Source organism: Dendrobates tinctorius, unplaced genomic scaffold, assembly GCF_039654945.1.
Source record: "Dendrobates tinctorius isolate UK_male_01 unplaced genomic scaffold, ASM3965494v1 ptg000177l, whole genome shotgun sequence".
Classification (NCBI taxonomy): Eukaryota; Metazoa; Chordata; class Amphibia; order Anura; family Dendrobatidae; genus Dendrobates; species Dendrobates tinctorius.
The window spans coordinates 8309608-8322395 of record NW_027361844.1 but is presented as its reverse complement, the minus strand read 5'-3'; the positions used below and the strand labels follow the sequence as shown (position 1 = coordinate 8322395).

Below are 12788 nucleotides of genomic sequence, written 5' to 3'. Positions count from 1 at the left end.
GGGCTGCAGCCCTCAGCTGTCAGCTTCAGCCAGGTTGGTTGTGAAGAATAGAGGGGTCCCCACGATGTTTTTTTAAATTATTTAAATAAATAATTTAAAAAAACGGCGTGGGGTCCCTCCTATTTTTGACAACCAACCTGACTAAAGCTGACAGCTGAGGGCTGATATTCCCAGGCTGGTAAGGGGCCATTGATCTTGGCCCCCCCAGCCTAAAAACAGGAGCGCCCAGCTGCCCAGAAAAGGCGCATCTATTAGATGCGCCTAATCTGGAGCTTTGCCCTGTTCTTCCCACTGCCCTGTTCTTCCCACTGGTGGCAAGTGAAGTAATAAGGGGTTAATGGCACCTTTCGATTGTAAGGTGCCATTAAGCCCGGATTAGTAATGGAGAGGTGTCAATAAGACACTGATCCGTGCCTTTAACCCCTTATTACTTCACTTGCCACCGCTACAGGGCAGTGGGAAGAAATAGGCAAAGCTCCAGATTAGGCGCATCTAATAGATGCGCCTTTTCTTGGCAGCTGGGGGCTGCTGTTTTTAGGCTGGGTGGGGGCCCCTTACCAGCCTGAGAATATCAGCCCTCAGCTGTCGGCTTTAGTCAGGTTGGTTGTCAAAAATAGGGGGATCCCACGCCATTTTTTTTTATTTAAATAATTTAAAAACAGCGTGGGGACCCCTCTATTCTTCACAACCAACCTGGCTGAAGCTGACAGCTGAGGGCTGCAACCCCCAGCTGTAAGTTTCGTCTCGTTGGTTATGAAAATGAGGGGGACCCCACGTCGGGTTGTCATTCATTCTGCTCTCCTGCCGGCAGAGCAGGAGAGCAGAATCACAGCTGCGGTCAGCACCAGCCGCCGGAACAGCGTTTACTGTAGCGCTTCTTCCCGACGCAGTCCGTGAGCACGGAGGACTGTGTGAACAGTTCTCCTTGTGCACGTGTGCAGCACGTGTTGCGGGCCGTGTGTGCATATTAAAATGGACATGTCTCCGTGTTTTGCACACAGGCACACGGTCCGTGAAAACACACTGACATCTGCATAGACCCATTCATTTGAATGGGTCTACCATTCATTTGAATGGGTCTACATGTGTCAGTGTCTCCGGTACGTGAGAAAACTCACTACACGTAACGGAGACACTGACGTGTGAAACCGGCCTTATAGATAGCCGAGCTGAAGCCCTGCTATGTATAGTGTAGGAAATTGGAAGCTCACCTCTTCAAGTCTCCTGAGAAGACTATTATAATCAACAAAAAAAGTTAACATTTTTTAAAAAAATATGAAAAAAATCTAAAAAACCACAAAAAATCAAATTACCCCCTTTTGCCTCATTTAAAATAAAAGAATTAAAAAAATACACATATGTTATTGCTGAGTTCAGAAATGTCCAATCTATCAAAATATAAAATAAGTTAATCAGAATGGTAAATGGGGTAACAATAAAAATCAAAATGCCAGAATTACAGTTTCTTGGTTGCCGTGAGGTGATCAAAACATTGTATCTACCCCCAAATGGTATCAACAGAAACATCAGCTCAGGGAGCAAAAAAGGCCCCCACTCAGTCTCCTATTCCGAAAAATGGAAATGCTACATTTCTTTTTTTTTTTTTACACATTTCAGAATTTTTTTTCACCATTTAAATAGAAAAAAAAATCTGATACTCATACTGTACTGACTTGGGGAATCATATTGCCAAGTCAGTTTTATCATATAGTGAATATGATAAATAAAATACCCAAAAAATAATTGTGGAATTGCACTTTTTTTTGCACTTTCAATTCACTTGGAATTTTTTTCCCGTTTTCCAGTACACTATATAGTAAAATGAATGGTGATGTTCAAAAGTACAACTTGTCCCGCAAAACAAACAATCCCTCATACGTCTCTGATGCCAGAAAAATAAAAAAAAAAAGTTATGGCTCTTGGAAAAAGAGGAGAAAAATACAAAAAAGGAAAATTGATGGGTAGTGAAGGGGTTAATAACCTAGGAAAGTGTATTTGATCATGTACATTTTAAAATATTGATGTATAAAAGTAGATGTCACACAGATGTAAAATACAGATAAACAGATTCCACATGGATGACAATAAGGATACAAATTTTCAGAGTTTTCTGGATGAAAAATCGGATGATTTTCATACACTTATCTGACCCTGACCTCAAGTCCACAGCATGTCAATACTGTAAATTTCACTTCATATTTCCAAAACATTTCTGCAGATTTTCCCCTTCGGGAAGTCTATATAATAGTGCCCTAAAGCTATGTGTGCACGTTGCGGATTTGCTTGTGGAAATTTCTGCGCAGTTTCTTCCTCTCTTGGCAGAAAACGCAGTTGAAATTCTACTCGGTTTTGATGTGAATTTGATGCTAATTTTAATGGGTTTTTACATGAGGATTTGTATAACCAACACAACCCAGAAAATATTATTAAGGCAAAAACTCAAAATTCAATTAATAAACCACAAGAAAAAAGTATAAATTGCCAAAAATTACAAATTTTATTGCAAGAAATGACAAGGACACTGCTATCCAAAACAGGGAGCCTATATTGCACAATTGCCCAAATTAGCATACATTCATAAAGTACTATAAGAAATACTAAATAGTATATCATAGAGAGACGATAGAAGCGAAACGTGCGTTGGGGCGACGGGGAAGCCAGCGGCATATACTTTAATCTTGTAAGTGCCCTCTTGGGGAATGTCTTTTTAGTCACACACCACTTTTTGGATTATGAGGTATTTACTAATAGTGTAGCGATACAATTTGGGCACTCAAGCTCTATATAAAATAGTAGATAGGCCATGCCTGTTTCCATTATGGAAAGCTCCTATAGTCCTGATAAGTTTATATGGGCAATTGTGCAATATAGGCTCCCTGTTTTGGATAGCAGTGTCCTTGTCATTTCTTGTTTCATTCAATACTGTATGGTATGCTATTGCATTTAATAAAATTTGTAATTTTTGGCAATTTATACTTTTTTCTTGTGTTTTATGAGGATTTGTATGCGTTTGTAAGCTAAATAAAGATCTATTATTTAATTAAAAAAAAAAAGAATTGTGATATATTTTCCTTGGTCAACATCTTTTTCAATCTCCATTGAAGATGATAATATCATTACATACCATGTTCAAATATAATGTTTACACACACAAAACAAATATAAGTGAAAATATGTATATATATTACCAAGCCCGAGGTTTAGTAATGAACAGGTGTCAGCCAGATACCCTCATTAATAAAACAGTACATAAAGAGTTAAAGAAACACACGAAATCTGCGTGAAACGCAATATCTGTTTATTTTTCAAATTATTTTTTATAAAAATTACATGGGCTTCGCGTAATCTTCATAACCAGCAGAGGGAAAGCCGACAGCTGAGGGCTGAGATTATATTTCTGGGAAGGAGCCAATAGCCATAAAGGTTCCCAGGCTATTAATATCAGCTCACAGATGTTTGCATAGCCTTTACTGGCTAGTTTACAGGGGAAACCCAGAAAAAATTGACATGGGGTCCCTCTATAAAATTGAAAAATGTATATTGGCATCCCCAAGGCTAAAAACATCAGCTCTCAGCCGCTACAGAAATGGCGCATTTTATAGATGCACCAGTTCTGGCACTTAGCCTCTTTCTTCCCTCTTGCCCTGTAGTGGTGGCAAGTGGTGCAGCGTTTTGGGCAGCAACTCCGCAGCAAATCCACAAACCTTTTTACACTTGCCGTTTTGCTGCATATTTGACTGACTCAATGGAAGTCATTGGGTACAGAAACGCTGCAGATCCGCAAAAAGAATTGACATGCTGCGGAAAATAAAACGCTGCAAAGAAGGCCGGACATTTTCACATCAAGCCCACGGCTTAGTAATGGAGAGGCATCTATAAGACACCTATCCATTACTAATTCTATAGTTATATGATAAATATAGACACATCCAGAATAAAGTCCTTTATTTGAAATAATCACACAGACTCCTTTATTGAATCCTAATTAACCATACTTACTGAGCGCCTAATCCCTGAATCCCTCGTCTCCTGCAACAAAAATAAAATAAGAAACCAACATATACTATCCTGTCCGATGTAGTCCATTTACCGAGTGTACCACGGCGATCTTACATGTAGAACAGTCACATTGGTAGATGTGACGTCTCTACTTGGCCTCCGGCTATACACTGACAGGAGGTAATCGCTCCTGCAGTGTATCACTGCGCTGCTGTGAGAGTTCATTGGAGTACAGCAGCTCCTGTGCTCTCACGGCACTACCGCTGTGTGAGAACTTTCTCACACAGTGGTGCCGTAAGTGAGAGCACCAAAGACTATCGGCTAATGTACTACGGTGAAATCTTATGGCGGTTCAGTGATACATTGACAGGAGGTAATTGCTCCTGTAGTGTATCGCCGGTGGCCAGGTGACATCAACGTGGGACATTCGGTATTAAATGGACTATGGCGGACAGGGAGTATATATTGGTTTATTATTTTTGATTGCTGGCAGGAGACCCGTGCATCAGGGATTTGATGTTCAGTGAGTATCTATTGTGTATGTGAACGTGTCAATGTTTTGATTTTTTTTTACACTTGACATGCGCCGGATGATGAGACTACTCTCCCATCATCGACTCATGCTGTCTCAGTTATATGTGAGAGCAGACAAAGCCGAATGGGAGTAGTAGTCCCATCAGATGGCGCCTGGCTACACACGTCGCATGGGTACAGACACAGACACACACAGACAGACGCAGAAACCCGCACACAGCCAGACAGAAATAGAGACACAGACAGACATGCACATATTCTCCGCTCACACATATTGTCCACCCACACTTCTCCGCCCATACACTCTTCCTCCTTTTGACATCATTTCCCTGCTGCAGCGTTTTGGGCAGCAACTCCGCAGCAAATCCACAAACCTTTTTACACTTGCCGTTTTGCTGCATATTTGACTGACTCAATGGAAGTCATTGGGTACAGAAACGAAGCAGATCCGCAAAAAGAATTGACATGCTGCGGAAAATAAAACGCTGCAAAGAAGGCCGGACATTTTCACAGCATGTGCACAGCAATTCAGGAATGCCATTGATTAACATTACTTTAATAATACATTGCGGATTTATAGCATTTCTGCGCGGAAAAACAGCTGTGGAAACGCAACAAATCCACAACATGCGCACATAGCCTAAATGTTTGCCTTGGATTTCCCATACTTCAATATTGAGTATCTGTCAGCAGATATCACAATTCATGTAAGAATGACTAAATGTTTGCCAGCCTGGCCATTCTGCACGGCTTCTCTACATTTAGCCATCAACACACCAAGCACCGGGTGAGTGATTAACCGCTTCCACCGGTATATATGTATATACATATATTATTTTTCCCACAGTATACACTTATACATATTTTTTGGGGACATTGTTCCTGCAGTATATGTTTACTTTTAGATATATTTGCTGGGGACATCGTTCATCCCAGCGATCGCTCCCCAGGTACTTAAATGCACACAGGCATCCCACGGAGTGACACCTTGAAGTGGTAACTAATACCCCAATTCATACATTAACCAATCCAGGTCTCCACCTTTTACAGGGCCTATACTTAGTGATCCAGCTGCTTCATATCAAAATCCCTCTACTGTGAGACATCTCATCCTAACAGGTGGATCTTTTATTTCACGATTTAATCCACATATTTCCCTTTTTCTCATACTCTTGAACGCGGTTTCAGTTGCTCATAGTATATTAAATAATAGTGCCATGATCTGGTAGGACGTAAATGCTACAAATCTCGCTTTCACCCCAGGTAAAAATTAAGTAACATTCAAGAACAGTCTAAAATTGTGCAATATGTTTTGTCCAGTATTGCTGGACATCGTACACATGGAGATTTAATGTGCTTTGTTGAATGATACAATTATAGATTGTCTAGCACTGACTGGACAAATAGTTTCCTCATCTACACGAGATTAATGAGCATTACATATGAAGCAGCATGAAGGTGAGGAGCCTGGAGCTCAGTGATTCCCCAGACTGGCCCTGCAGCAGCTGAACAGCCAGATGCTGTGCATGGTGGGGTCTCAGTACACTGTAATTCTGCCATCTAGTGGCAGAAAGCAGTACTGTAAATATATCGCTAATAGAAATTGCTCTTTATTCTTGTTTATTTAGCGGAGTCAATTTAGTGTGCAATTATAGCAGATCTTTCTGATTTTTCCCCAGGATTAATGGACAGCTTGTTGCTTTGAAAGTCATCAGCATGAAAGCTGAGGAAGGCGTCCCCTTTACTGCTATCCGAGAAGGTAATTCAGAATTCTCCACACCTGCAGTTTGTAGACATAAAGATTCAAATGACTCTGATTTCTATAATATTACCTAATACAGAACCGTATCCTTCTCTCCACCATGACATTTATATTTTCTGAAAAAAACATGTCAGGGTCCTGACAGCGCCGGCGTGCAGCCTCCACTAAGCAGGGACTCACCCGCACCGTAGGGACCCCTGGGGACAAGAACAGCCGGAAAATAAAGATGCACAGGACCTGAATATAGAAGTTTAGCCAGCCGGCACAGGACCTACGGTCATGTGAACGGTCATGTGACTGCAAGGGGGCGGGGCTTAGCGTCCTGCTTTCAAAGAAGGTAGAAAACTCAAAGTCAGGCAAAGCGGGGGTCATGCACAGTACAGGCAAGCGAGGTACAGGAGGGATAAACAGACGGGAGGTCAGACAAGCCAAAGGTCATACACAAGATATCAGTAAAGTACCAGGGATGAGACAGAATGGATAATCAAGGCCAAGCAGAGATCAAAAACCAAATGGACATAGAAGGTACCAGGCAGAATCCAAATCAAAATCCAGAGAACAGACCGAGTCATACACAGAGAATCATGCAACCAGAACACAGCACAAACACACTCAGGGGTCACCACACAATGCCAAGGGCGAAAGTATAACTGACGGGGGATGGGGGCTTCCTGAGGCTATAAGAAGCCTCCCCAGAACCAATGAGAGGCCACCATAATAGGTCCCAAGTGTGCAGGTAAGAGTCTGCACTGAGATCAGAACATTAACCCCAGCAGTGCCAGTCACCCAGCACTGGTATCATGACAAAACAAAAACAAAAAAGAACAATCATGGACAGAGTGTATTGTGTGAGTCCAGCTATTCAGTACACTATGAAGGGGAATGTAGCATTTATTTTTTAGGCTGTGTTCCCACAATGAGTATTTGGTGAGTGTTTGATGTTGCAGAGTTTCAGCAGCATTTATGCACCTACTTTTTATAAGCATTTTTATCACATTCTTGACCCTGTGTCTTTTGTCTCTTGTTGGTGTGTCATGTTTTGAATAAAGTTGCTTTGTATTTGATAGTTCCTGGTATTTAGCTTTGACAACACTTTACTGATCCAGCCATGAGCAGACTGCATGCGTGTTTAGTGCATTTCCACACTCGTGCGTTACCTGTGGATTTTCTGCACCTAATGCAAGTCTATTGGTAAATTTTGCACCGAAGACTCACTGTACCTGATTTGAGACACGCACCCCAGGTCAGAGTATGCTGAGTAATAAAAAAAAAAAGCACAGTGGGCACAAAATTTCTATAAATGCCATCCACTTTGCTGAAACTGAATGAAGTTGTGTTTTCTACTCATCAAAAATACAGACTTAAAAACTCACCAAAAACTCATCATGTGAATACACCCCTACTGATGCATAGTCTTTTTTTCTAACCTGTTGTTATTTTCTTTGCTTGGGGCACGCTTTGTTGTCTGTACAGAGGTCATTGTGCGGGGGGGAAAGTGTCGATAAGTGACAATCAATCACTTATTGTGAATCCTGAGATACAGTTGTACTCAAAAGTTTACATACCCGGGCAGAATTTTTGCTTTCTTGGCCTTTTTTCAGAGAATATCAATGTTAACACCAAAACTTTTTCTCCACTCATGGTTAGTGGTTGAGTGAAGCCATTTATTGTCAAACCTCTGTGTTTTATCTTTTTAAATCATAATGAAAACCCAAAACATCCAAATGACCCTGATCAAAAGTTTACATATTGCTTTATTATTGTGCTTTAATTAGTGCATTGTTAACGTTGTAACTTATGACTTGTGTTTTGAAACTGTTAAACTGTAAAGCGCTGCGGAATATGTTGGCTCTATATAAATAAAGATTATTATTATTATTTACATACCTCATTTCTTAATACCGTGTATTGCCCCCTCTAACATCAATGAGAGCTTGAAGTCTTTTGTGGTAGTTGTGGATGAGGTTCTTCTTATTTTTTCAGATGGTAAAGCTGCCCACTCTTCTTGGCAAAAAGCCTCCAGTTCCTGTAATTTCCTGGGCTGTCTAACATGAGCTGCACAACTGAGATCTCCCCAGAGTGACTCAATGATATTGAGGTCAGGAGACTGAGATGGCCACTCCAGATCCATCACTTTGTTCTGCTGTAGCCAATGACAGTTTGACTTGGGCTTGTGTTGTGGATTGTTGCCATGTTGGAATGTCAAAGTACATCCCATGTGCAGCTTCCAAGCTGATGATTGCAAATTTGCCTCCAGTATTTTCTGATAACGTGTTGTATTCATCTTTCCTTCAACTTTGATCAAGTTTCCTGTGCCTTTATAGCTCACACATCCCCAAAACATTAGTGATCCACCTCCGTGCTTTACAGTAGGGATTGTTTTCCTTTCATCATAGGCCGTGTTGACCTCTTTTTAAATGTAACATTTATGCTTGTGGCCAAAAAGTTCAATTTTGGTCTCATCACTCCAAATTACCTTGTTCCAGAAGTTTTAAAGCTTATCTCTGTGTTGTTTTGCATATTGTGGGTGAGGAGATACTTTGTAGCTTTTGCGCAGTAATGGCTTTTTTCTGGTGATTTGACCATGCAGCACATTTTTCTTCAAGTGCCTCCTTATTGTGCATCTTGAAACAGCCACACCACTAGTTTTCAGAGAGTCCAGTATTTCAGCTGATGCTATTTGTGGGACAGTTGTGGACAACATTTTTGTTGGTCTACCTGCCCGTGTTTTTGTTTATACAGAGCCCCTGATTTTCCATTTGTTAATCACAGTTTGAACGCTGCTGACTGGCATTATCAATTCCTTGGATATCTTTTTGTACTCCTTTCCTGTTTTATACAGTTCAGCTACCTTTTCCCGTAGATCCATTGACAACTCTTTTGCTTTCCCCATGATTCACAATCCAGAAACGTCAGTGGCTGGATGAAAGATGCAAGAGTCTGTCTGGACCCCAGAAACTCACTCAACTTTTATGCACACACACTGATTACAAGCAAACAGGTCACAGGTGAGGATGTTACCTTTAGTAGCCATTCAAACCCATTTGTGTCATCTTCTGTGCGTATTATCAGGTCAAAATCACCAGAATATGTAAACTTTTGATCAGGGTCATTTGGATGTTTTGGGTTGTCATTATTATTTAAAAAGAGAAAACACAGTAGTTTGACAATAAATGGCTTCACCCAACCACTATCCATGAGTGGAGAAAAGGTTGTGGTGTTATCATTCATATTCTCTGAAAAAAGGCCAAGAAAGCAAAAATTCTTCTGTGGTATGTAAACTTTTGAGCACAATTGTATATACACGTGCTTCTCACTAAATTAGAATATCATCAAAAAGTTAATTTATTTCAGTTCTTCAATGCAAAAAGTGAAACTCATATATTATATAGAGTCATTAAAGACAGAGTGATCTATTTCACGTGTTTATTTCTGTTAATGTTGATGATTATGGCTTACAGACAATGAAAACCCAAAACTCATTATCTCAGTAAATTAGAATAATAAAAACACATGTAAAGGTTTCCTAAGCATTTATAAAGATCTCTTAGTCTGTTTCAGTAGGCTCCACAATCATGGGGAAGACTGCTGACTTGACAGATGTCCAGAAGACAGTCACTGACACACTCCACAAGGAGGGTAAGCCACAAAACGTCACTGCTAAAGAAGTTGGCTGTTCACAGAGTGCTGTATCCAAGCATATTAATGGAGAGTTGAGTGGAAGGAAAAAGTGTGGTAGAAAAAGCTGCACAAGCAATTGGGATAACCAAGGCCTTGATAGGATTAAGAAAAGGCCATTAAAAATTTTGGGGGAGATTCACAAGGAGTGGACTGCTGCTGGAGTCATTGCTTCAAGAGCCACCACACAAAGACGTATCCAGGACATGGGCTACAAGTGTCGCATTCCTTGTGTCAAGCCACTCATGACCATTGGACAATGCCAGAAGAATCTTACCTGGGCCAAGGAGAAAAAGATCTGGACTGTTGCTCAGTGGTCCAAGGTGTTGTTTTCAGATGAAAGTAAATTTTGCATTTCATTTGGAAATCATTGTCCCAGAGTCTGGAGGAAGAGTGGAGAGACAGACAATCCAAGCTGCTGGAGGTGTAGTGTGAATTCTCCACAATCAATGATAGTTTCGGGAGCCATGTCATCTGCTGGTGTAGGTCCACTGTGTTTTATCAAGACCAAAGTCAGTGCAGCTGTCTACCAGGAAATTTTAGAGCACTTCATGCTTCCCTCTGCTGACAAGCTTTTTGGAGATGGAAATGTCATTCTCCAGCAGGACTTGGCACCTGACCACACTGCCAAAAGTACCCATACCTGGTTTACAAACAACAGTATCACTGTGCTTGATTGGCCAGGAAACTCGCCTGACCTTAACCCCATAGAGAATCTATGGGGTATTCTCAAGAGGAAGATGAGAGACACCAGACTCAACAATGCAGACAAGATGAAGACTGCTATCAAAGCAACCTGGGCTTCCATAATACCTCAGCAGTGCCACAGGCTGATCGCCTCCATGCCACGCCGCATTGATGCAGTAATTGATGCAAAAGGAGCCCCGAACAAGTATTGCATACATTTACTGCACATACATTTCGGATTCTAAAATCATTTTCAAGCTGGTGTTATAAAGTATTCTAATTTACTGAAATAATGAATTTTGGGTTTTCATTGGCTGTAAGCCATAATCATCAACATTAACAGAAATAAACACATGAAATACATCACTCTCTGTTTGTAATGACTCCATATAATATATGAGTTTCACTTTTTGTATCGAAGAACTGAAATAAATTAACTTTTTGATGATATTCTAATTTTGTGAGAAGCACCTGTATATAGCACTTGCCATTGTAATCCTGCCTGTGCTGATACATGCTAAAATGTATACAGGATGAGAAGTTTAAGGCATGGTCACTGATTGCGTTTTTGCAGTTTTTTTTTTCTTTTTTTGCGGTGGCCTTTTCGGCAGAATCATGCGTTTCACTGTACCAGCAAAATGAATGAGATTTCAGAAATGTCTTGTTTCCCTTTTCCTTGCACTGTTCGAGCTGCTCGGCATCTTTGAAATCTAGAGCAGGTCAATTCTTTCAGCATTTTTCACCCATTTAAAGGAAGGAAAAAACACAAGTAGAAATGCTGAAAAAGCCCATGTAAAAATACCACAAAAAAACGCGCATATTGTACACATTTTTCCTGCAACTCCTCTGGTTTTCGGTGCAGAAAAAAAGCAGCATGTGAACATAACCTTCGGCTGTTATGAGAAACTGCAAGGCTTCGGGATTCCTTTTGTAGGGCACAGGTATTGATGAGCCGTCCTCAGAAGAGGGGATCAATATTGCTTGTCAACTGTTATTTGCACAAGTTACACAGCAGCGGTCAAAGCGTTTACATCTGGGGCTTATGGAGGAAATGACAGCTGATAGGTGAGGTGCTAAGGGTCGGACACCCTCCACACTAATATTGATAGCTCATCAGTTCCTGTGCCTGGACAACCCCTTCTCATGTAGATATTGACATGGAAAATGAAAAGAATGATCATCCGAACATAAAACTAGATTTACACAAGGTTATTTTTTAAGGCGATTTGCATTTTATATTAACAAACCTTTTCTTAAGCTGCTTCCATTTGTGTTTCTCTTCAGCATCTCTCCTGAAAGGCCTGAAACATGCGAACATCGTTCTTCTGCATGATATCATTCAGACCCGGGAGACCCTGACATTTGTGTTTGAGTATGTGGTGAGTGACGGTTTTCTATCCAGTGTTTCTCCTCCTCATCCGATGGTTGGATTCACACACCCGACATCCCCGATCTGAGTGTGGACTGCAATGTCTGGAGCGGCCATGCGTCTCCTGACCATAAATGTTGAGCTTGGCTGAAGAGGCCCGTGCATGATCCAGATATGCGGAGCCATATTTGGGCCATGAATGTGGAACGTGTTTAGTGCCGTAGTAGATGCCATGGGGGACTGGTCTATGACAGAGTCAGGCACACTAAATGCTGGGTTTATTGGGCAGTGAATGTACATGTGTAATAACTAAATGTACTGAGGCTTTGTATGATGGCATATCTATTTAGGAAGCTGTAAAAATCCAATCCGTAGACACCTGACTGTACTCCTAGGTGTGTGGTTGGCCACTTCTGAGCCAAACACAGGTTTATTTACATTCAATCTATTGTAATGTTTGGAGACATTGTAACCAGCTCCAGAACTAGTTACTTTTGTGGGGGTGTGGCGTCATCTTGTCTTGTGGTTCCCACTTTTTATCAGTCTTTTATATGCATTTTTTGTATTGTTTTACATGTGTATTAGTAGCTAATTAACATGATATATCTTTCACAGGGATAAATTATACAGGTCTTCCTGGACCTTGGTTACTAGATATAGAAAGATAAAAGAGGAGGAATTGCTATTTCTGATGTCCAGGCTCCGGGAGGACTAAAACGATGCTTTAAGTAGTTGGTATAATTTCTCTCTGTGCAAGAT

The 12788-nt window shown here is 40.9% G+C and overlaps 1 protein-coding gene across 3 annotated transcripts in view; it reads left to right on the top strand.

The window, feature by feature from the left end:
* CDK15 (cyclin dependent kinase 15) overlaps window positions 1-12788 on the top strand; it is a 425222-nt gene that overhangs the window by 130208 nt on the left and 282226 nt on the right. For all 3 annotated transcript variants that reach the window (XM_073551521.1, XM_073551520.1, XM_073551522.1), the window contains 2 exons: window positions 6213-6292; window positions 11945-12039. In XM_073551521.1, coding sequence (XP_073407622.1) covers window positions 6213-6292; window positions 11945-12039 — 175 coding nt within the window. The remainder of the gene's footprint in view (window positions 1-6212; window positions 6293-11944; window positions 12040-12788) is intronic.